At 33.8% G+C, this 25419-nt stretch overlaps 4 protein-coding genes and 1 non-coding gene across 9 annotated transcripts in view; 4 read left to right on the top strand and 1 right to left on the bottom strand.

Annotated features, from left to right (window-relative positions):
• The window catches only part of tup (LIM1_Isl and LIM2_Isl domain-containing protein tup), an 86733-nt gene extending 82853 nt beyond the window's left edge, over positions 1 to 3880 (top strand). For 2 of the 5 annotated variants that reach the window (XM_077440272.1, XM_077440271.1), the window contains 2 exons: positions 2345 to 2566; positions 2647 to 3880. In XM_077440272.1, the coding sequence (XP_077296398.1) occupies positions 2345 to 2566; positions 2647 to 2793 (369 nt within the window). In that variant the 3' untranslated portion in view covers positions 2794 to 3880. The remainder of the gene's footprint in view (positions 1 to 2344; positions 2567 to 2646) is intronic. The other 3 variants (XM_077440275.1, XM_077440274.1, XM_077440273.1) reach the window with 2 other exon arrangements.
• A 2317-nt stretch (positions 3881 to 6197) lies between these two features.
• On the top strand, positions 6198 to 11665 carry LOC143918473 (uncharacterized). Its single transcript, XM_077440435.1, has 11 exons — positions 6198 to 6422; positions 6538 to 6807; positions 6874 to 7030; positions 7113 to 7988; positions 8933 to 9036; positions 9111 to 9302; positions 9417 to 10088; positions 10162 to 10259; positions 10350 to 10596; positions 10682 to 10777; positions 10859 to 11665. Exons 1-11 carry the CDS (start codon positions 6294 to 6296, stop codon positions 10988 to 10990), a joined length of 2973 nt encoding a protein of 990 aa, XP_077296561.1. The 5' UTR covers positions 6198 to 6293; the 3' UTR covers positions 10991 to 11665.
• A 4081-nt stretch (positions 11666 to 15746) lies between these two features.
• Positions 15747 to 17347, bottom strand: LOC143917687 (arrestin domain-containing protein 3-like). Its single transcript, XM_077439267.1, has 7 exons — positions 17230 to 17347; positions 17004 to 17138; positions 16713 to 16924; positions 16402 to 16584; positions 16124 to 16312; positions 15904 to 16051; positions 15747 to 15827 (listed from the first exon to the last, which is right to left on the bottom strand). Exons 1-7 carry the CDS (start codon positions 17345 to 17347, stop codon positions 15778 to 15780), a joined length of 1035 nt encoding a protein of 344 aa, XP_077295393.1. The 3' UTR covers positions 15747 to 15777.
• A 742-nt stretch (positions 17348 to 18089) lies between these two features.
• LOC143918491 (U6 spliceosomal RNA) lies at positions 18090 to 18195 on the top strand. The gene has a single exon (XR_013261135.1). It is a non-coding gene; the product is annotated as a U6 spliceosomal RNA (small nuclear RNA).
• A 1684-nt stretch (positions 18196 to 19879) lies between these two features.
• On the top strand, positions 19880 to 23318 carry LOC143917937 (uncharacterized). Its single transcript, XM_077439572.1, has 3 exons — positions 19880 to 20093; positions 21396 to 21510; positions 21654 to 23318. The coding sequence occupies exons 1-3, from the start codon at positions 19932 to 19934 to the stop codon at positions 22763 to 22765; spliced, it is 1389 nt and encodes a 462-aa protein (XP_077295698.1). The 5' UTR covers positions 19880 to 19931; the 3' UTR covers positions 22766 to 23318.
• Positions 23319 to 25419: the final 2101 nt, after the last annotated feature.

Below are 25419 nucleotides of genomic sequence, written 5' to 3'. Positions count from 1 at the left end.
TCCACACTGATTTGTTCTAAGGGAATCGTTTCGCGAGCCAAGTCCCTTGCCATATTTGTACTCGAGAAGTTCTGTATAAAGAGATGCTGTTCTGTATAAAGAGATGAAACTGCTTGAAGAGATGGGTAAACTGTAATATATATATATATATATATATATATATATATATATATATATATATATATATATATATATATATATATATATATATATATATATATATATATGTATAGTACATAACAATTTTCCAGTACCGGGAAGGGAATGGCATAATTGAGATGGCGAGTCCGTGTAAGCGAACGACGTAGTGGACCATACCATAACAATCCACTGGCTTAGGTAGAGCCGATTCTGGCTTCTGAACTTAGCTTATCCGAGTAAACAATATCAATATGTACAACGGTTTGAGTTGATGTTTTTAAATTTGAGGTAAAAGGTTTTTATTAGACTAGCCTAGTTCCTCTAGTCCAATGATGGCACGCCACTGATTTGTATTAAATAGTAGAATATTTAAAAATAATACCATAATGTTTGCCACCATATTTGCATTCAAAGTAGGTGATATTAAATTTATGTATTGTAATACAATTACCAACAGGAAGTTCATTTCGTTATATATTATCGAATACATATAAGAAAATACGTAAGCTTTATAGTGAAATGAATTGGCGTGTACAAACGTCTTTATCGCCTTATATTTAACGATAAATTGAAAATTTTTCGGTTTGTCCTCATTGAAAATGAGTGAAAAAATTCTTCAATAGTGAGCAAGATGAAAATTATAATCCTTGTAATAGCCGGCTTTTCCGTGATCTAAGCTTCTCGTTAGTCAACGACAAAGTACAAGATTTATATAATTGTAAACTATAAACCTGTCTTCATACTAGTACATATATCAGCGGTGTATTTTTCTCGATTTATTATTTCATCAAAGTCGGTATATACATATACATATAGGTATAAGTTCTATTATAAATAAACATTAGTGACTGTTTATGAGACGTCACTACCGCTACCTACAAAAACGGATCGAAAACATCGAAAACATTTTTTTACTAACTTCTTCTTATTAGATAGTGGAAAAATATCTTAAAAAACAACACGTACGGCTTGCCTCTCTGTATGTCTTTACCTTACTGTTTTTATCTCCAGTAAGTCTGCATCAATATAAGATTTTTACATTTATTAGTTACTAATATACCACGGCCGTAGCCAAATTTTTTTTAGAGAGGGCTGAAATACATGTGCTCCTCCCCCCCCTTCCCCAGCGTTTTTCTCAAAAGAAAAAACGAAACTGTTTTTGTTCCTAGAATTTGTGGAACTTATTTGTACCAAATTAACAAATTGATAAATCATGAATGAGTCTTATTTATTGAAAAAAAAAATAGCCCGAGGCGTTGAATTTAAATTTTAATTTGTAAATTATTATTATTTAAATTAGGGGGTTGAGGATGGCGCCCCCATGGCCCCCCTGGCTATGGCCGTATAATATACATACATACATACATACATAGTTTGATGCTTTATTTTTAGATGCTTTTTATTATTACGAAATTATGTTCATAATACATATTATATCTATTTTAATAGCTACTGATCTACTGATCATTTTCTATTTTACAATTTTAATTTAATTTTGTTAGTAATCATAGTATTATATTATTCTAATGTTAATACACAGCATAGTAGGAAAAATAGCTCAAAAACCTATTTACAATTCTTATAAATGCTCATAATACATCTAATACATAATATTAATTAAAGACTCTCTAAAGTCGATGACCTAAAGCAGATTGTGTTTAGGTAATCTGTGCTATACACAGTGGTGTCACCCCAATTTTGGAACAATGTGTTTCCAATTTTTTTTTCAATAAAATTATTTTGAAAATATATACATACAGTTCTTATATATATATGAAAATATATACATACAGTTCTTTTTCGTCCAATGCACTAACTATTACATGAAAGTTCATTCAATTTTTCAAGATTTGTATAAATTTTGATAAAAATTATATGAATTTTTAGATTAAATAACGGATTTCCGGAAACTTTTGATTTTTAACAACGGGTTTCTGGAAACCCATGGAAACCATTAGGGTGACACCACTGGTCATTCACAGTAGGTACTTGTTTCCTATATAGGTATTTAAAAAAAATGCCAATTAGAAAAATTAAAGTACACGTTCGTGAGATGAAAACCTTATCAGACATTCTAAATTGTAAATGATTTAAAATTTTAACCATGAATTTTTTAATCCGAATTCTGGCGGTCCCTACTGTTCCATGTCCCTTTCCCAATTTTCATACTCTTAATAAATGACGATTTTCATTAATTCCACAGTATCTGGCGCAGGAAGGCCGCAAACTGGGCTATGGAGGAATGCAAGGAGTCGCCCTGGTGGCAGGTTCTCCGGTCAGACACGACTCTCCATTAGGGTTGGCACCTTTGGAAGTCACCGCCTATCAACCGCCGTGGAAAGCGCTCAGCGATTTCGCTCTGCACACGGACTTGGACCAAGGAGGACCTCCCCACGGACCCGCTTTCCAACACCTCGTCAATCAGGTAAAATATATCACCTACAATGTACTTTTCAGATTGTTCAGATTGTGACAAATTTTCATTTGTTTTTCTTTGATTTACAGATGCATGGTTACGATTTAGGAAATATGCATCAACCTCCGCCACCTTTGCACCCGCCCATGATGCAAGATGCTCTCGTGCATCCCGACAGTGCGGATAGCTACGTCACATATTTGGAGAGTGACGATTCGATGCCGGCCAGTCCCTAACCTCTTGTGGTACCATGGCACCATAACGAGATGGCTACTTGTAATCTCAACTGATCAAATTAGTTTTATGACTATCCAACTGATAGTAAACATGACAAATCAACAGTAGTAAAACAAATTTACCTCTCATCGCAATACTCATGAGTTAACAATACATTTAAACGTATCATCAATAATGTGACTTTGCCCTACTATGTAATGATAAAATTAATAAAAAAAAAAAACTTTTGAGAAGTACCTACATAGGTTTTAATGACATTTTTATCAAAGTCAAATATTGAATTGTGAATAAATTCTTAATATACATTGTATTATTTAGGAATTTGATAAAAAAAAATGGTATTGTCACATGTTTGATGATGTAGTGATTATACACTATTACTTGATAATAATTTTAGTTCCAATTCTTATACTTGTATGTAAATCAACTTTTTCATATTTGCAGTAAAATAAGTGTGTACAGTATTATTCTTTTTAAATAAACGTAATTGATGTGAATAAAAACGGGCTGCTTACGTTTAATTTACGTTGATGTGTTGCAAAATATATGTAAGTTACATATTTCATCTGGTATGTACATATATGTATGTACATACAGACCGTTGAGAAATTACGTTTCATGAATTTCATACCAAATTTTATTTTATATTTCTTCGTTCCAGTGTGTGTGAACGACGTGTTTATAAAAATTTGTACTTAATTATATGCATAGGTGATCAAAGTAAATAAAAACTGTTATATAAATGTGTAAATAGTAATTGTATCAAATGTAAATACTGTGAATTTGTGTGATAATAATAATAATAATAATAAAAATAATAATAAAGACCTACAAATGGAAAGGATATCTGAAAACTGTGAAATTTTTGAGATTAGTTCAAGCTTTGTTATATAAACATATGTGAATTTAATCACTATTTTAAACAATACTACAAATAATGTGAATAGTGAAATTATGTGTAGCTTAAATATTGTTTTACTGTCTCTTATTAAGACATATTTTGTATAAGTATGAATTGAATTTTCATCGTGTTATTTGTGTATCAATTGATTAAGAACTACATAATTAAGCATGAAAATGAATTACGAAGACGATATGTTTCCATTATTTTGCATTTTAATATCCTTCACCTACAAACATATTTCCTTATTTATCTCCTCCTTAGCTACATACATACATATTGTATACATTGTTATATGCAAAAATACATACACAGTGACTAGGTACATATATGACATTAACAATACAATAGATATTTAACACTTATTTCAAGGCCTACTCTCACATAAATCAAACACCACTTATGTTGAACTAAATACGCTATTATTGTTTATAAACTAATTATTACTAAGAAATAAAAATGTATTCATGTTGATCAAAAGGTAAGTATTACCTACAGTGGGTGGCCTTAACGGGGGGGGCATAAAAACATCTTTTAAAATAGTATCAAGTTATTAAATCGTTGGTACTATTTTAAAATTAAAATTTTAATTTAAAAATAAGAACTCTGTAATATTTGGGAGCATCTTTAATTCTCCTTGATAGTATTTCTTAGTAGTCTTATTATACTGTAATATAGTAACTGATAACAATATATTAAATTGCCATCAATGAATTATTTTAATTCATTGATGGCAATATTTCCACTACTTTGCACTAGCACTTATATCTCGTTTATGCATTTGCAATCTTTTTTACTACTACCAAGTTGTTTTTTTCTTCGGGTTTATTAATTATAAGTTTTTGGCCCTCTTAGGCAATGGTTATCAATGGTTATTAACATCGACTGGTACCCCTTTCTCGTCAGACCTGCCTAGAAGAGTGCATGTATGTATAAATGATTAATATGGCGTGCTTAGGTCGAGTGTATGTTTAAGTTGGTAAGCTGCATAATACCACGACCGAAAGATAGTTCGTTGCGGCATGTCGAGTAATAAACGTGTTTTATAGCGCTAAACGAGTCTTACTGGCCTGTATCACGTGTCTCTTCCACAGAGTCAATTCTACATTACATATATATCTACATATGTACTGTTTTTATGAAAATAAAATAATTTAGAGTTGCAAAAAGTCCCGGAATCAAAAATGTTCGGGTAAATACTTAACATGGAGAAGAGGGACTGTGTTCCCTAATTTTACTTTTGAATTGTACAAAAAATATTTATGAAACTGCAGTTGCCAAAGTATTACTCGTTTGGGTTGGTTTCATTGGGATAAATTACGTAGTTAATAATAACCTAAATAAAAAGAGCTTGTATTTTAGTTTATTATTGTTAGTATTTAAATATGAAAGGTCAGTATTTATATTAAATGGCCTGTATTTATATTAAACGGCCAGTATCCATGGTACAGTATACAAGTGGTCAGATAAATGGTAAATAAAGGAGGTTTGTAAAGAGATCAGTATTTATATTAAATCATCAGTAGTCAAACATAACTGGTCAGTATTAATGTTACATGGTAAGTTTTATTTTGACGAATGGCCAGTATTACTTTTTGGTTGGTATCACCACAAGATTAATACGACGTTAATAAACAATTCCATCAAACAAGCATTGCTCTTTGTTCTGGTGAATCTACGTCAGATTTTATACTGTCCATTTGTTATTTATATATACTAACATTAAATAATATAATACTGACCATTTTGTTAGTAAAATACTGGCCGAAAACTGATTTATATACTTACCGAAATTCATTAAAATATATCGCTGTCGGATCCCTCATCATTGAGGATCGTGACTATGATGTACAGTCAACCAGCTGCCTCCATTCAGTTCTGAATTCAGCCAGGTGAAGACTTGCTATCATGGAAGCCCCCGTCAGATACTTGGTACTTGGACCAGATACTTAGTCAGTCTAGCGTGCGGGGGATCTGCCTCTGGCTCTTCTGCCTTCGACGCCACCAACCACAACCAATCGCTCCAGGCTCTCTTCACCTTTTCGTACAATGTGACTGAAAAACTGTAATATACGTTTTAGGCATGTATATCCTTGATTTTTATTTTTTCAAGGATAGACACATTTGTGTGTTTGTCGGTTCAAGGCACGCGCAATAGCCGTCTTCAAGACCACATCTCGAAGGCATCGATTCTCCGTCTATCCGCCGCCTTTATAGTACACGTCTCGACTCCATAAAGGCAGACAGAAAAAAATGGGAAAGTATGAAAACGATCGGATAGGAGGCAAAATTTTTCTTTAATAGTAATCGTAAGTGAAAGTAAGAAGAGGTAAGTAAAAAGAGACTCTTCACGAGACGGACTTTGACAGCGGTTGTAATAGCAAAAACTTAAATGGATTAAAATACTAGTCGTTTAATTTGTTTCCAATAAAAAGAGATTGATGAAACAAATATTTGGCTGTAAACATACGGGCTTACGATCACTTAATGTTTTGTGCAATAATATTATTTATCGTTAGATTGGCGAACGTGGCGATAGCGTCGGGAAACGTCAAATTGACAGATCAGCGGGTGGGGCGGGTGATTTGCCGAATTGTGATGTGGCCACCTGCAAATGTAGTTGGGGGCGCGGGGGGCGTAGCCTCAGATCGGTGGACACGCCGTTTCTGCTTGGGCCCTACTACTACCCACCCACGCGGCTTTTCTCTCTACCAAATCACTTCATACGTTCGTTACTCACTTATTACTCATTCCCCATATTGATAATGAAATCTATTTGCGATTCACATATGTAGGTCAACGTTCGATATTTGATATCATTCGGTCTGTTTCTCCGATTCAGGTGTTTCCCAACAATTCTCCTGAAGCGATCACTACTGTGACAGTATGGAAGCGGTATAGCGATCTTCAAAAGCTTCAAAGAAAAATGCGCAATATGCACCAAGACCTTCATTTGAGAGGAAACTGTCCATATTATGCCAAATGGAGCTACTTTAACAGATTTGACGCTCAAGTCATCGAAGAGAGAAAACAGACTACTCAAGCTTTATTAGAATTCATAGCAGTACATCCCCCTCTGTTTACTAGCACCGATTTTGTTAATTTTTTTCAGGTATATTTTAATCAATTATATGGTATTATTTTAAACCCAGATATAATAGTTTTAAATTCATTACAGTCGTCGCATCCTGATCCGAATCTCGGCAACCCCAAAAATCAACCTGGTAAAATTGAAGAAATTCGAAATTCGTTACTACTACCCACTGATGCAATGAAACCTTTGGAATATCAAAGCTCCGAAGAAGAATCTTTCTCTACGGCAGATTCTCCTTCTGGTACATTTAAATCTTTTTTTCATTTCCCAGTGAAGAATTTCTTTAGTATTTGAAAAATGTTTATGTGAAAATTTATTTTTAGTTTCAACAATGGATTCAGCTAGTGTAAATAGTTCTATTATCAATAACGATTACTCAATGGAAGCAGTGTTAAACCAGCGTGAAAATAGATATACGTATCAAAATATTGATTCTATAGAAACTTCAATTAATGCGATTTCCGCTGATAATTTGAAAGTCGACAGTAAAAGTATTTCTCAAAATCGAAATTCAACTGATAATTTAAGTAAAATATTCTCAAGAAATAATTCTTCTAGGCATATTTCAAATGATGCAAAACAATGTATAAACAATGTATCATTTAAATCTAATTTACCCGATTTAATATTATTTGATAATGTGAATTCAATGGAAAGATCTCAAATTAGTATTGATTCTGATGAAAGCATATATTTTGTAAATTCAATAGCGGGTGTGAATAATGAAAAGGAAAAAAAATCTTGTAGCGACAGTATTGAGGCTCTTGATTGTGTTGATAATATTCGGCAACATCAAAATGATTCAGAAATTGGTAATGTCAGCATACCAAAGGAAACAGAAAGCAGTCTTCAAGTGGTTGATAAAAATACGAAAGTATTCGATGGGCTAACTCTCAACCAGAAAAATAAATATGAAAATATGAAACTAAGCTTTAAAGATAATAACATATCGGATGTTAAAAACAATAATTCTACCAATTTTATGTCACTCGAGTCTCACATTCAAAAGAATGCAAATTTGGAAAGTAGTGCAAATCAATTGGATATTTTTTCATCATCGACAGATCTACAAGAAAATTATGTATTTGAAGCTGGATATCTTCTCAGTTTGGGAGCTAAAAATGAAGCCAAAGGAGACTATGAAACCGCATTCGATTGTTATAAGCTTGGAATCGAAAAATTATTGATAGGAGTTCAAGGTGTGACATTCTTTTAAATTATTTTTCGCTTTCTTTTAAACATTTAAATATATTCATCATCAATAACCAGCATGAATAATATTTTTGTAAACGTTTATGAGCAAACTTATAAAATTTAGTTACAGTGAGTAAAATTGTTTTTGCTGCTATTACCAAATTTTGTAAGTTTACTTTTTTTAAAAAAAAAACCTCCATCTATTGTTACTTCGTACATTTATAAAGTGTAAATTCGAAATATGTATGTACATATTATTGATGTGGGCTAGATTTTTGCAGAACTTTGTCCATCTATCCATATTATATGTAGTATAATTGCTTTTAAACCCAAACAATATTTACATACATATATTATAGTAGTGCTATCAGTACATTATATATTTGAAGAATGACGAACGATCTGTTTATTTAGAACAGAATGAAAATTTTGATTGTCATTCGTGTAGAAAATTTTGTAAGAAATGGACACATTAAATATTTTCTATCGGTGTTTTGCAGTTTTGCGTAAGTTTATTCTTTCAATTTAATGGTTTTGTGGCTTCTTTGTTTTGGACTGGCTATTTGTAAAAGAACATTTAAAAATATTTAATTTAAAATTTATTTTATCATAGTGTTATTACGGGATTGGACAACTTTGTATATACATATGTACTATATCTATAAATTTGAAATTAAATTCAAATAAGGGTGACAAATTATGGTAGATGGCCAACTTGATAGGAACTGTTTCAACAATGAAATTAGATACATTGGCAAACTCTAATAGGAAGCGATCGACTTGGAGTCACATATATCCAAGGTCTGGCCAACAACACCGGATCGGGGATCTAACCCGTCACCCCTCAGTTGTTAGCATTATACGCCAACCATTGAAATATATTGCCATAATGTTGTTCCTGAAGAGTTATTATACAATGTAAATTAATTTTATAATTTTTTGTCTTTAGGGGATCAAAATGAACATCGTCGGCAATTTGTTAAAGACAAAGTTTCCAAATATTTATCACACGCTGAAAAAATTTACACTCAACATTTAAATTCTGAAAACGAGGTATGTATTAATGTATTTATAATTTTGTTGTTTCGTGTGTTTCATTCTTACACATGCTTTTTATTTTAACACAGCTCTCTGTGGATGGAAGCCTTTATATTAGAATGAACAAACCTATGATTACGGCAAAGCCCAAAAGATATATAAATAAAAGTGATCTCTGTAAACCATATTGTAACTTGAGTGAATATAGGGTACTTGGTATTTTAAGTGGACAAGTTATGTTCGTATTGCATTCAGAAACTCAAGAATGTTTTGCAATGAAGGTTTTTATTATTATTTATTTAAATAAAAATACATATGAATATATTATATCTACATATATACCCACTTACATATACATATGTATGTTGCTTTATTTAATTTTATTTTAATTACAGGTGATACAAAAATCTTGCAATTCAATATCAGATGATGACTATTTTAATAAAGGCCAAATAGAAAACCTACTTCCGATCCTTCCAACTGACATTCCCTATATGGTCAAATTGAAATCGTATATTGAGACTCCAAATTTACTATTTCTTGTTTTACAATATGCATCTGGTGGAAAATTATTTGAATATATACACACTCATTCGAAAAGTGTTCCAAATACACCAATCAGAGAAGTTAATTTAGAAAATATATTTATAAATTTAGACGACTTGCCTAAATTTAATAAGAACGACGTCGCTTCAAACTATCATCCAGATCTCAATAGAAGTATTGATAGTAATAAAATTGTTAAAATTGAAAATGATCAAATCGTTAATACAGAATTTAAAAATGATTCCATTGATGAAATTGCCAAATCTGAAAATTCTACAAGAATTTGCGATTTTGATTTGTCCGTTACGGACATGGTTATTAATTCTCAAAGATTATTATTAAATGTGGATGATGCTCTATCGGGAAAGTTTTTAAAAGACAAAGAAGATTGTATAAAAATATCTACTAACGATATTCAGGGTGATTTAAAAAAGCCTTGTAACAAACTTGATTTAATTGAACAAGCATTTGATGGAATACAAGCGAAATTACAAAAAATAGAAAGTTCCATACAATCCAAGGTTAGCCATTTTTCAATGCTTAGATCTTATTCAATATGCAAACATAATCTTATCGTTGATTTATTTTTTCAAGGTTCCTCTTTGTTCATTACCACCCAAATCAGTGTGTAAATGGGGTGCAGAATTACTATTAGCAATCGAGCATCTTCATCAATGTGGTGTTATTTGTTGGTAAATTATTCATTTTATATATTAAATCTAATAAATAGTTATACTTTATCACTATTTTTAATGTTAATATCACTTACTTATTCTTTATAGGACACTCAATCCTGAAAATTTACTATTGGGTGATGGCGGTCATCTATTTCTAACGTATTTTACAAGTCGTGATTGTCAGGATGTTCTTCTACCATTCCTCAACACCTTCAACAATGGACCTATTTACAATTTGTATATAGCTCCAGAATTGCAACGTTTTCCGTTCTTGAAAAAAAATGAATTCGACGAGAATGTGTGTGACTTTTGGAGCTTTGGTGCTGTTATGTACGAGCTTATCACAGGAATGGTAATATTTCAGTATAAAAATGTTTCAATTGATATTTGTATATTACATATATGTACTTTAATTAATAACGAGATCGTATTTTTAGCCTTTATCTGCCTTACACCCGACTGGGTTTAATTCTCATACTATATTAAACTTTCCCAATAATTTATCACAAGAAGCAGAAAGCCTCCTATCTCAGGTAGAAAAAATACCACCACTTAAATAATTTCATTAGAATTGTATTATAATATATAAAATTCATCATCATTATATTTTCCAGCTACTGACTTTTAATCCAAAGGAACGGCTGGGAAGTGGACCTTCACAAGAAGAGGAAATTAAAAATCATCCATATTTTAAAAATATAAATTGGAAAACAGTATTAGAAGACTTTAATGTTAGCGATAAGTAATACGTACGTGCATACTGTCATTTATCATTGAATGATTAATAGGTGTGTGCTTTTATTTTGCAAAAACTTCGAATATGTATGTATGTAGTTACATGTGTCAGGTTTTTTTTTAAATCTAAAATAACGAATATATTCTGCTTTGAATTTTAATGAAATTTTGAATGTGCAACAGACACCTTTCTTCCAAATTAGTCGGCAATTTTTTTTGTGCTCTACATACTTGCATACTTTTTATTTCTATGTTATTTATTTATTCAATTCCTAAAAGATTTTTATTTATCTATTATATATGTATGTATTTATATTTAGCGTAGTTTATTTTATTTTGCAATCATCATGGTGATACTATAATTTGAAACCTTATTTATCATTCACAGAATATTTTATTTTCAAATAAACTTTCTATTTAAAATATTACGCTATGAATCTACTTATATAAGTTAATACTTATTTTATTTATTTAAAAATGTTACTATTTTTCAAATTTCTATCATTTGCATACATTTTCACTTTTAAAATGTGTGTAATGTCTCAACACAAATTTGAGACTCACCTTCATAGTTTATTGTTAAACGAAAAGTATAAAAAACATGTATTGTTTGCACTTTGTGTACATTGTACCTATATGTTTTATAGTGATATATAATAAACATGTGAAATGAGTTTCATAACATTGTTTTCTTTTATTTTTCCTAGTAGTTTCTACAGCTATTCTAATAAATAAATAAAAAAAAAAAAAAAAAATATATATATATATATATATATATATATATATATATATGGAGTTCGGTCTTTCGTGTCATGTGAGGAGGACGTGCTTCTGCGTTCCTCCCGCTATTACTCGCTTAAACCCGGCTATTGCACGAAATTTAACTTAACCATCTAATCACTTATTTTACTAATTGCATCCTAGTATAATTTAAGTGTAAAAATAAACAGCAAATCGGTCGTAAAAAGCGGTTTTATATCAGTTATTTCGAAAAATATTGTGCTAATTTTTGTGTCAAATCGGTGTCAAACGAGATACATCTCCCTACCTGAATACAAAAAAAGGGTCCTTCGCCAGCCAAGTCGGTCCCACAGAAGCAATAAATCTTCCACATAATTGCTTCCAGCCAAAAATCTTTAACGAACTTTACTTAATAGCAAACAGAAACGGTGTTTCCCAACTGTCTATCAGTTCTTTTTCATATTTAAATTATATTAAAGTAATTCGTGTAATTTTATATACTTTACTAAAGTTATTATTAAAATATTAAATTGCAAACCGCACTCACATATATAAATCCGTTGTCTCCAAAGAGGCGTCTCACGATAAAGATCTGTAAAAAAGTAGTATAACAATTGCTAATCTATTATTATCATAACTAACTACTTTCACTTACAAAGTAACCCTGTTAAATGGCATGTAATAACTCATAAGTGATCCAAGTGATACCTAGGATGACTATATGTCAAAGCTGACCACAGAGAAGAGTTTATGGCGGTAAGAACTCACTCCTTGAATGGAAATCTCTCTCAAGTACCGCCTTTTTCTCAACACATCTTGGATAAATGCGAGAAAAATAATATCCAAACCTCCAACAAGGTAAGAGTGACGATGGATGATAGCTTAGCTAATAGAAACCTGTATTTAGCCACGTACAATGTAAGAACGTTATCGAGTGAAGGAAGTGTGCTTGCATTAGAGAATGAACTAGAAAGTATCAAATGGGATTTAGTAGGACTTAGCGAAGTAAGACGAAAACAGGAAAACCAAATAATCCTAAAAAGTGGTAACTGTCTCTACTGGAGAGGGCTACCAAATGGTAGAATAGGAGGAGTAGGGTTTCTTATCAATAAGAGAATAGAAAGAAATATTATAGAAATAAACGACATATCGGAACGTATATGCTATGTAGTATTAAGAATCTCGAGCAGGTACACTTGTCAAATCTTCCAAGTGTACGCCCCCACATCTAGCCACCCAGACGAGGAAATAGAAGACTTCTACGAAAAACTACAGGGCGCATACGATAATAGCCGCCACCACTTTAAAATAATCATGGGCGACTTTAACGCAAAAATAGGACAAAAGGCAAACACAGAAAGAGCAGTAGGCAATTTTGGTACCGGCCAAAGAAACGACAGAGGCGATCGCCTCATAGAATTCGCAGAACACAACAGGCTCTTCATCACTAATTCATTTTTCAGGAAAAACACCAACAATAAGTGGACTTGGGAGAGTCCTAAAGGAGACAGAAACGAGATCGATTTCATCCTAACAAATGCCCTGCACTCCGTTAAAGACGTTAGTGTTCTAAGTAAAGTAGATATAGGCAGCGATCACAGATTAGTCCGTGCCAAGATGGCCATTAATATAAATTGCGAACGTAGGAAATTAATAAAAGGATGCAGTAACTCTCCAGATTTCGCTCAACTAAGGTCTAGGAAAAAGGAATTCGAACTCGAACTTGGAAATCGATACGGGAAATTAAACCCAGAAGCAGACATCGAGGAATTGAACACTGTAATTAGTTCGGTTCTAACCTCAACAGGTAAGAAATTAGGTGGTTTCAGGAAACAGATTAAATTAAGCAAAATTTCAGCGGAAACAAAAAACCTAATTAAGCATAAAAGGAATTTAGATAGGGATAATAATAAGCAAGAATACAATCTAGTAAATAAGGAAATTAAGAAGAGAATAGTCAGGGATGTCAGGGATTTTAACAGCAAGCTAATAGAAAATACCATTAAGAATAACCGTAGCCTGAAAAAGTGCAAACAGGATCTTTTCTTAGGCAAAAACCAAATGATCGCAATCAGATCAGAGAGCGGAGTAATAATTAGGAATAGAGAAGAAATCATAGACAGAGTTTACACGTTCTATGCAAAACTATACGAGAACGACAACGGCCAATTCCCCACTCTGGAATCGACACACGGCCAAAGGGTTCCTGCAGTATTGCCTAGCGAAGTAGAGGCCGCGCTAAAAACTGCAAAGAATGGTAAAACCCCAGGGGAAGATAATATTCCCATCGACTTACTAAAATGTGGCGGCCCCCCCCTAATTAATATCTTAGCTAGGCTTTTCAGCAAATGCATCCAGAACCAAGCTATACCAGAAGGATGGAATAACGCAACTATCATTTTAATACACAAAAAAGGCGACAAAAGCGATATCAAGAACTACCGACCCATTAGTCTACTTTCAGCGGTCTACAAGCTCTTCACGAAGGTTATTACAGAAAGGCTGAAGAATATCCTCGACGAGAACCAACCTATAGAGCAGGCAGGGTTTAGGGCAAATTTCAGCACAATGGACCACCTCCAAGTAGTTGGCGAACTAATCGAGCGCGCCAACGAATATCAACGGCCACTGTGCCTAGGTTTCGTCGATTATGAGAAAGCCTTCGATACAGTTAGTCATAATGCAGTACTTAACGCTCTAAAAACACAGGGAGTGCCGGAACCCTATGTGGGACTGTTAGCTACAATATATAAGAATGCCACAGCTTCAGTTAAAATTTTTTCAGGTACAGATAGATTTAGCATAGGAAAAGGAGTAAGACAAGGAGATACAATCTCGCCCAAGTTATTCAATGCGGTGCTTGAGGGAGTTTTCAGGAAATTGGATTGGGATACAGCCGGAGTAAGCATCAATGGTCGCTTTTTGAGTCACCTTCGGTTCGCAGACGATATAGTTTTAGTAGCTCGTGATTCAGCTGACCTACTTATCAGACTAACACAGCTGGACAGGGAAAGTAGAAAAGTAGGATTAAAAATTAACGTAGATAAGACTAAACTAATGTTCAATAGTTATTGCATGCCTGATAGCATCCCCTTAGATGATAAACCAGTAGAAGTAGTAAATAATTATTTATATTTAGGTCAAATAATTGACATGTCTGGTAGTAAAAATGAAGAGATAAAGAGACGTATGAAACTGGGGTGGAGTGCATTTGGACGGATGAATGCTGTTTTTAAATCAAAAATGCCACTCTGCCTGAAGAAAAGGATCTTTGATCAATGCGTTTTGCCAGTGATGACGTATGGATGTGAAACTTGGACACTGAACGCCAAGATGCAAAATAAAATCCAATGCACTCAAAGAAGTATGGAACGCTGTATGCTTGGCATAACGAGGAAAGACAGGAAGCGGAACACGTGGGTGAGAAATATGACAAGGGTAGTGGACATAGTGGATAGAGTGAAGAGATTGAAATGGCAATGGGCGGGTCACGTAGCTAGGAGGATGGACGAAAGGTGGACAAAAGAAGTGCTTGAATGGTACCCGAGAGAAGGCAAAAGAGTAAAAGGAAGACCGCAAGGAAGATGGGTGAACGAAATTAGGAAAATGTGCGGAATGAGATGGATGAGTGTTGCGCAAAACAGAGACGAGTGGAAGCGTGTTGGAGAGGCCTTCATCCAGCAGTGGATGGCGAATGGCTGTAAATGATGATGATGATGATATATATATATATATATATATGCATACATATGTACATATATATGATAGGTTTCTACAGCTATTCTAATAAATAAATAATAAAAAAAAAAAAAATATATATATATATATGTATATATATATATATATATATATATATATATATATATATATATATATATATATATATATATATGCATACATATGTACATATATATGATAGGTTCGTATTTTTCGGATCAGACTTTTAATACGTTTGTGGTCAGGATTTATATTACTTGGGTAATCTTCTTTATCTCAGTAACACTAAAATTATACATACATATGTCAGGTATCATAGAAATATTTCCTCGCTTTAATCTCACTCTGATATCCCTTTAGCTATTAAAACTTCTTCATTAGAAGGACGAACTAAAAAATATTAATGACAATCTTTTACACTGTTTAAAAGTAATTAATTACAATCAGTTAAAATAAATTTTCATACGCATTTCATTATATATTTGGTACACTTCGGGGTCATGTGATGATGTTGATTGTCCCATATTTGCATTTTGGTTTGTATATGCTGTACCAATTACTATTGGAATGATGGATTTTAAATTAGAGTGGAAACCTGATATAACAGCTTTTGCCTGCGAATTGAAAACATATATTTTATAATAATAGTTTTATTTATGTATATTATTACAATACAAAAATCACACCTTTAGTTCATATTTAACTTCTATTATTGATGACATTGTAAAGCTAGATGGAGGTAATTCCGGCAGCAGCAGCGACAATTCAAATATTTTTTCTTCCCCACAATTAACTCCACCACCTAGATAGCGTGATACTTTCACCATCTCTACCTTATGTTTTCTAATTGGATATTTAGAAGTGTATAAAATCATCTAAAATATTAATATTACTACGACGATAAGAATATATAATTGATTATTGACTAATACAAAAATGATTATGCAGAATGTTCTTAACATACTTTGACAAGTTGTAATTTTATACATTCAACCTTTATTTTACTTTCATTTTTTATATTACATATTACTGGAATAGATTCTCCGGAGATAAATCCTAAAGAAGGAATTTTTATTGTCATTTCCAGCATTCCGTTGTCAACAAGTAAGTAGTTAAAATTCTTTAATAATTCATGTGTCATAGGCAGCTGAAATTTTTCAACTAATTAGAATTATTTTATAATAAGACAAATCAAAATTTATGACACAAAACAATCAAATATCACACTAAGTTGTCTTTAATTCTAACTTTAGTGTGTGTATATGAAAAATTTACCTGTATACTGGGTAATTCATTAAGATTAAGGTGTGATAGAACGGTAAATACATTTTTAGAGCTAAGATCAATTTTATAGGGTCTTTTTAGTTTTACTTCAGCCAGGTATCTCACGTGTCCGTACATACCCTCAAATGATGATGGTAAATTTGGTGGTAGAACAATTGTAAAATTGAATGTGTGTTTACCTGCAACCAGATCTGATGCACCAGCTGAAAATACACAACTCTTGTTTTCCAATGATTACTTTTATCGTTTTAAGCTAATGTGTAAGAAATAAATTATGTGTACTTTGCACATGTTGCTCTGCCATTAAATTGTTGAGCGTCTCAAAATATACTTCATTTCCTAAGAAAACTTTTTTTCCAATTATTTGTGATTCCGTCCAACTACAACTGGCCACTCCCAATACCTTTAGCATTAAAGCTGTGAAAATGAAAATTATTATAACTAATCGTATTAAAAATAGCACACTTCTTCAACTTAAAAAATTTAAAATTGAATAAATTGCACTCACCTTGACATTTTTTATTTTTCTCTAATGTTAAGCTAACTACTCCCGTCACAGTCTCTCCACTGAAAAATACTTTATCTGGACGATTATCAAATAAAATAATACAATTTCTCAATGTCATTATGCCTTCACTTAAAGAATCAATGCTAAACTGAGTAAATAACAAAATAAATATAAAAGCAAACTTTGATTTGTGACGTACATTAAATACGTATAGATTTCTAAATTATCTAATCAGAACAATCAAACAATGTGATTCTGATTGACCAATTCATATACATATATTGACGTAATCCATGGAAGATAACTACCACAGCCGTATGCTATATTATGTTATAGTACCTAGATAAGTAATTAAAATATTTAAATTCAGTGAAATTACATAATTTTTCGCAAAATATTAAGTGGGTATAATATTCCGCAATATCTGTAATGGTAAACGGATTATTCCGCAAAAAGGCACTCGAGTTTTCATTACTACATTATTTTGCCTGATTGATGGAGTTTTTGGGTGCCAAATGTTCCGTGATCGATATTTTAGTGACTTGCACGAGATCGCTTTTTGCGGAATAATCACCAGGGTAAACGGGTAACATCCCAAATGTGAATCGCTACCAGGATAACCTCCGCTACGAAAATCGCTCGCGCGGTCTCCTGTCGCACAGGAAAATTGCCGTACAGAAAACTGCCCAAATATTGCTCAGCTTTTTTTCCGTGCTTTTTCGTATTTTTTTTCATGCCTTTTTTTACGAGATTTGGGCAGTTTTGAGTAATATTTGAACAGTTTATCGTACGGAAATTTTCCTGTACGACGAATTTTGTGCTACAGGAGACCCATGCGAGTGATTTTCGTAGCGACAGTTGTCCTGCTTCGGCAGGACATATACTAAAATTGGAACGATACAGAGTAGATTAGCATGGCCCCTGTGCAAAGATGACACGCAAAATCGTGAAGCGTTCCACATTTTTAGACCGGTGTGACGCTTTGGGGCAACCTGGTCATTTTATTGTTGTTATTATTTTAAAATAATAATAAATTAAATAAATAAATCCTGGCAGCGATTCACATTTGGGATGTAATTACCGAACCAATCACCAAACCATCTGTAATAAAATAAAATTAACTTATTTAAATTTATTAATATCTGTATAGACGATACCGATATGTATATACACATATTACGATATATATAATCCGTTTACCGCTTAAATGATATCAACTAAATTTTTATCAGCTAATAGTGAACAAGAAAATTATTGAGGGCACAAATGCACTTAATAATATCACTGGGTTCCTCAAGTGACCTACATTTTTAGCAATCCTAAGATCCAATCACACAGGGAAGAACGGCACGTCATGTGCTTGACTCCTCACTGTGGGGCTTCTCCTACATTCCTTCAAATATGGTACAGGGTGGGTTAATGGTTTGGACCGTTTCCCGGCCTATGGAAATTCAGTTGAATTTTGAAGAGGATCTTTATTTATTCGATTAATACAGGTGTATTTTTATGTACAGCGAAGTAGGTAGGGTATAGAACAGGTGGTCGAGTGAAAGGTTTCGACCGTTTCCCGGCCTATGGAAATTCAGTTGCGTTTGAAAGAGGATCGTTTATTTTTGTTCAATTGGTACAATGGTTATTGTATGTACGAAGAGGTTTCTTCGGAAATGTGATCTAGTTGAACTCCAGAGGCTCACTCTGCCGGTGGAGGTTGCTGCGTTGCTTTATAAACGTTTTGGGTTGAAGTGTGTCGTGTGCACATCTTTTGATCTTGGTACTCGCGCTGCCCTAGTTATGCTGCGAGCGTGGTTTTATGGGTTCATACGCCTGGACGTAGTTCGTGGTTTTTATGGGTTCAGTGTGTTCTTCCTTTGTTTCCCAGACAAGTGTATAGAAACACGTGTCGACCTTTTGACGAGGCGAGCGTGTGCCATGCGTTAATGACTTTCCTGGATATGTGTCGCAGTGACCTGATGAGATCATTTCAGTTGTACTATATGCCTACAAGGGGATTCGCTGGAACGAGCCAAGTCGAGTTCCTAAAGTTCACTGGCATCTGGGGACGATGCGCTGGTTTATAAAGGTGTTGCTTGAGCAACGTGTAGCTGGGCTGGTAAGATCACGTTCTGGAAGATTCCAACGGGGTCGAGGTTTTCCTTTGTGTTCTATGTTTGATGCGTAGTTGCATAGCTCCTTGCGATTTCCCGTTTACTCGTGATTGCATATCTGGAGCGAGTTGAATCGCCTTTATGGGTAAGTTGTTCGGCCAAGGCTGACTTTCGTGTACGACAACGGGACGTGATGATGTCATTTGTACAGATTAAGTTCGATGAGGGAAATAGGTGACATCATCGATCTAGTTTCGTATGATACAAGTCGTGCTATATCCCTACAATGGGATGCACCGTTATCGATCACTGTCAAGCAAGGATGAATACAAGGGTAAAATGTTACAGAAAACACTCCAGGGGGTGATTTTGGGACGATGTGTGTCGGCGCTTACTATGAATGTGTGCAAGGCATGCCACATTTTTTCACATGTTTAAAAGTATCTATGAAAAACCATGAGCCGCGCCTTCCTTACTTTGTGATTTCGCCTTAATATTCCCATGCACCAAATTAATGGTCGTAATATGTGATGTTAAGTAGTATACCACGAAGTGACAGTTGGCGGTATAGTAACAACAAGAGACATCAATAATACGATGACTGCGATTGAGAGTGTAAATCCGTTACCAAATGGAAGTTCTAGCAAGTGTTGTTGTTGTCTAGGCACTTCCAGTCCCCGTAGTTTGGTGCAACCTTACTTAGATGATGGAGAGGTAGAGGTCTATTCCGAGATGATTCACAAATGTTTTGGTTTACAGGTTATTTTATTTTTACATATATATATATATATATATATACCAGAAAGGCCTGACGGGTCAACCCCAGTGCGCCCTCCTGGCATCAATTAAAAACATCGACATACAATTTTAACAAAGCATCATATATGTATAGAGACGTTTATAGATATTTTTTGACAATTTTTTGATAAACTTACATTGTCTGAGCATTTTTTACTTTATCTGTGTGCGTAGTAACAATAGATGAAGTTTTGTGATCATGCGAAAATTCGAACTCGAGATTTTGACTGATTCGAACTCAGAATCGATCACTGATCACGTTTTCATGATCTAGATAAAAGTGTGTGTGACTGTGTATTTTTTGAACACCGTTTGTCCTATCGAACTGAAACTTTAATCGGGTACTGAAATTCTTATCAATACGAGGTAAATTTTTTTCAAATTTTTAAGTTGACCGGAAATGGTACCTCCCTTATAGGTGTCCTCTTTTTTTAGGTTTTTGAATTAAATTATCTCCCAATCCGCCGAAATAATCAGACTGAATTTTTTTTATATGAAATATAAATTATAAATTTTATTCCCTAATATTTTTTAAATATTTTTACCTGAACCGGAAGTAATACTTTTACTCTAGAAAATCGAGGGTTTTTTTATGTATAATACTGATAGTAATTAAAAAAAATTTAATTACTCAGTAAAGTTAAGTAATTAAAAAAAATTTTAACCAATCCGACAACTAGAAGTAGAACTTTTGTCTTGTGCAAGTTTCCTTACATATTTTGCCCTCAATCTGTATAGAAAATGCTGTCATAGCTATTAGTATTTCATAATGCAGCCGGTATGTGTGAATGTGTCTGTACGGTTCAATATCGAATTTTGTTTTGTGACCTTCTTATATTCCTCAAATACATATGTAGATAAAGTCATGGGTTGGTCACATCCGATTTTTTTCGAAATGCTTAGAAACTCGAAATTTGCGAGACATTAATGGACAAATTTGCAGCATTTTTAAACGAATCAGTGAAATTCAAGAAATGGGTAAAGGTTACCAATTTGTTGGAACCGTTTCAATGAAAATCAGATAAATTGACAAACTCTGATAAGAAAAGATCGACCTGGAGTCACAAACCAAGGTCTGGCCAGCAGCAACCAGTGAGACTCGAACCGTGACTATATTTGAAAGAATATATGGTAACCACTAGTCTTCGCTGCTGGTTCGGCTTTCCACTATACCACAACTAACTCCAATGATCTATGTACAATACTCACATTCTTAAAGGTAGATTCAATAGCAATGATACATTTAATGGTGTTTTGTTTCAGATTGTAAGTCCACTAAAAGATTTGTATGTTATATGCGATTTTTGTGTAACGAGAGTCAGAAACGCCACATCATTTCGACATCAAATTGAGATTGCTCTGGAAACGATTAAAAAACGTAAATATAATATATATATATGTATATAAAATATCGTAGAGAAAAGTTTATTGAAAATTTTGTATTACAGTTTATATAAAAAATGTGTCAATAGTAATTGAACATTTGAATTACTCACCTCTTTAAATTTTTATGTTTTTCAGATACTATCAAACGCACATTAGATAATGCAGTAGTTTGCGAGCGTGATAATGAAAAGTATTTCAGCGATGATGATAATCATTCTGACATTAATTCCAGTGATAACTATTCTACAAATTTTGAAATTGAAGGAAAATTTTGCAAAACAACAGAAAAAATCAACGAAAGTGAAACTCATAAAGAACGGTCAACAAATTTAAAAAATTACAGAATAAAGACACAGAATAAAAAAACGCGAAAAAGAATTAAAAAAGACGTCTCTAATTTAAAACTTCCAAACGATGCTACAGAAGTAATCATTGAAAGAAGACAAGCAATTGGACTACAACCATTCGAATTGCAAACGATTGAAAAAAATGATATCACAAGTAAAAAATCCGAAGCGCTCGACGAAAGTAATATCACGTGTAAAGTTTGTAACGAATCTTTTGCTTGGTCTAATTCACTCGTACGTCACATGTCCGTTCATTTCCCTAACCATATTTGTGATGTTTGCGGAAAAAGTTTCCTCACCCTACGCAGATTGCAGTGTCATGTTCGAAATCATCTCGATACTAAAGAGAGCGTTTGCAATATTTGTAAAAAAACTTATGCCAGTGCTGGAAGACTTAAAATGCATTTGCGGATCCACAGTGACGTGAAATTAAACAAGTGTCCACAATGTCCGGAACGGTTTAAAACATTTCATGAAAAAGTAAAACATTTAATTTCCGTTCACAATGATGAACCAAATAAATATAAATGCAAACTTTGCCCAAAGCGATATTTAATATCGGGGCATTTGAAGGGTCATGTGAGAAGAGTGCATGCGCAGGAAAGGAATTATAAATGCCAAGAGTGTTCTTCGTGCTTTTATAATCTAAACTCTTTAAAAATGCACATATTGACGCACACTGGTGTTAAAAACTTCCCATGTGACGTTTGTAAGAAGTCTTATGTCAGGCGTTCGACTTTGAAAGAGCACATGAAAATACATAACAATGTTAAGACTTATATTTGTCATATTTGCAGTAAGGCGTTTACACAAAAATGTACATTAAAGGGTCATATGAAAATTCACGGGAAGGACAATCTAAGTGAAAATGGAAGTAATGAAGGTAATGAAAATATTTGAAAGTCTATGCATGTACATATGTATGTATGGCCCTTCTAAAACTGGATAGCCGTATTCCTATACTCCATAACAGGATATTGAAAGTTTGTTTGTCAAAAACAACGTTTTTTATATTTTAATTGATTGTTAATTTTTTTTATTTAAACTTTTATAAATGAAAACTGGAAAGAGTAACAACGAAATGCTTTAAACTTCAAAGTTTAAGACTATTAAGAAATGAAGCCACCGTTCCTTAATTTTTATGTTTATTTTTAACTATTCGTTTTACCCGGCTTCGCTCGGTATTTGTAATATAAACCGGTTAAACATGGCTAATCTAATAGTAAATATTCTGAAACTAAAATTAAAAAAAAAGGATTCGGGATTCGAAACTGAAACAGGATCCTGGATCCGGAAATGAAAAAAAAATCCGGAACCGGAATTGAAACCAGACCCGGAAATCGGAATCTAAATAGAAAACGGAATCGAAATCGATATCGATATCGTCGTCATAGAAAATTAGATTTTTTCGATAACGTCACGGATTCTACGAACCAAAACTTACATACATACAGTCTCTTTCGATACTATATATTAGAAGATATACTTTTTATTGTAAAATAGCTTGATTATTTTGAAAATAAAGATCAAATTTAACATTTGAACTTTAAATGTTTTTTTTTCACCTTTAAGCATACAATTTCAGCAGCAAAAGAAGTTCCATATCCTGGCTTATATTATATTTGTAGAGAAGTTATACTGAAAGAAAGTTAATGCTTCTGGCTTTGAGAGTGAAATATGCACTGCTTCCTTATTATTATTCCTTTATCATTTCTTGGTGTAAATTTCCTCATGTAATTAATTAGTATTGTTACGTACGCCGTGGATTGAGCGAATTGTATGTACTTAGACCAACGGATATCTGTTATCGGTTAACTAAATGCATGCACTTACTTCCAAAGATTATATCTGGACTCTAAGTGCATTTAGGCTAAACAATGACCGTTATTAGTTATTTCTCAGAATCGGTACGGGAAGATCCAATGTCTTGGAAATACATATCCGAATACGTGACTATACAACAGGTAAACAGATTAGGCGTCCTGAGAGATCTACCCTTTATAAGGCGGTACGTAGGCGATATAATGCATTTCTGGACGGAGCAGTGACAGTGCGTGTAACTCCTGAATCATCAATAAATGCTGTGAAACGACTGTTGGCTTTTACTTGGATCCTCCACCCACCCTTACGCAACAGTATTAATAGTGTTGGGTAGAGGTGGGTGGAAGATTCAAATGAAAGGCCAAAGTCGCTTCAGAGCATTTATTGGATGATTCAGGAGGTCCACGTGCAGCCAGCGCACGTTCCTGAATGATCTGATATGGCCTAAGTACCTCCTTAAAAAGTGAAGATCGCTCACTACAGCTTCCTCGATCCGTTTATTTCTCCATTGTTTAGGCACGTACAGTTTTAAGTGAGTCTCGCGCTTTTTCGGTCGTTAGGCCAATTTGGAGGTCTCCGTTGTTAGCCACCGAATGCACTTTAGGCGGCGGTTAATCTCCATAATGTCCCCACGTTATAGTAGTAATAAGTATTTCATGAATACAGGAATTTCATTTAGTAATTACTAAAAGACGGATACTCGTAAGAGTAATCTTAAAATACAATTCAACAGTGTAGAAAACAGGAGAGCAAAAAAAGGTTTCGCTACGAAGCTAACAATAACCATAACTCCAAAAAGCCGTCTTGCCTTGTGAAGGCTACTTTTAGTAAAAAGAATAATTGGTGATTTCTGCATTATCTCATGAAACATAAAAACGTCGTAGATTCCTTTTTTCTGGTTCGGTGATTACTAGTCAAATGTGAACTGGTCACAGGACAACCGGACGCTCTAGATCGGTCACACTTGATCACCCGTCACACTAAAACTGGTCACACCCCAAAACTGGTCACAACCTAAAACTGGTCTTAAATGCATACGGTCACGGACCACGGTCCATACAGTCACGGTCCACATACGACCACGAGGGCTTTTGGCTCGAACATATGTCTAGTCGATAATAGTAAAAATTTCGTAAATAAAAAGTATTTGCGAATAATTTTTTTGTGTGACCAGTTATCATACGACGAATTTTTAATTTTTGGGTGTAACCAGTTTTCTCGTAACTGATTTTAGGGTGTGACCAGTTTTCTCGTGACCGATTTTAGGGTGTGACCAGTTTTCTCGTGACCAGTTTTAGTGTGACGGGTGATCACGTGTGACCGATCTAGGGCGACCGGTTGTCCTGTGACTGGTTCACATATGACTAGTAGTACGTTTACCGTACCGCCTTCCTTACTTTGTGATTTCGCCCTAATGGTTCGGTGATTACTAGTCAAATGTAAACCGGTCACAGGACAACCGGTCGCTCTAGATCGGTCACACGTGATCACCCGTCACACTAAAACTGGTCACACCCTAAAATCGACCAATCAGTTTTCTCGTGACAGATTTTGTGGTGTGACCAGTTTTCTCGCGACCAGTTTTAGTGTGACGGGTGATCACGTGTGACCGATTCAGAGCGACTGGCTGTCTTGTGACTAGTTCACATATGACTAGCCGCTTAGACGCCCAGCCGACGAGCTGAGCGTATAATAGATACGGCTGTTTGCGCCTTAAGGCGCTTTGGGCAGCT

Source organism: Arctopsyche grandis, chromosome 10 (genome assembly GCF_051622035.1).
Source record: "Arctopsyche grandis isolate Sample6627 chromosome 10, ASM5162203v2, whole genome shotgun sequence".
In the NCBI taxonomy this organism is placed as follows: Eukaryota; Metazoa; Arthropoda; class Insecta; order Trichoptera; family Hydropsychidae; genus Arctopsyche; species Arctopsyche grandis.
This window is presented reverse-complemented; position numbering and strand designations above follow the sequence as displayed.

Coding starts and splice junctions, on each gene's coding strand:
- LOC143918473 (XM_077440435.1), top strand. CDS start 6,294: ATGTGGCCACCTGCAAATGTAGTTGGGGGCGCGGGGGGCGTAGCCTCA. Junction 6,808..6,873: donor ATTTTGTTAATTTTTTTCAG/GTATATTTTAAT, acceptor AATTCATTACAG/TCGTCGCATCCTGATCCGAA. Junction 9,037..9,110: donor ATTTAAATTCTGAAAACGAG/GTATGTATTAAT, acceptor ATTTTAACACAG/CTCTCTGTGGATGGAAGCCT.
- LOC143917687 (XM_077439267.1), bottom strand. CDS start 17,347: ATGACATTGAGAAATTGTATTATTTTATTTGATAATCGTCCAGATAAA. Junction 16,313..16,401: donor TAAAATTACAACTTGTCAAA/GTATGTTAAGAA, acceptor TTAATATTTTAG/ATGATTTTATACACTTCTAA. Junction 15,828..15,903: donor CCAAATATATAATGAAATGC/GTATGAAAATTT, acceptor AATATTTTTTAG/TTCGTCCTTCTAATGAAGAA.
- LOC143917937 (XM_077439572.1), top strand. CDS start 19,932: ATGACTGCGATTGAGAGTGTAAATCCGTTACCAAATGGAAGTTCTAGC. Junction 20,094..21,395: donor ACAAATGTTTTGGTTTACAG/GTTATTTTATTT, acceptor GTTTTGTTTCAG/ATTGTAAGTCCACTAAAAGA. Junction 21,511..21,653: donor TCTGGAAACGATTAAAAAAC/GTAAATATAATA, acceptor TATGTTTTTCAG/ATACTATCAAACGCACATTA.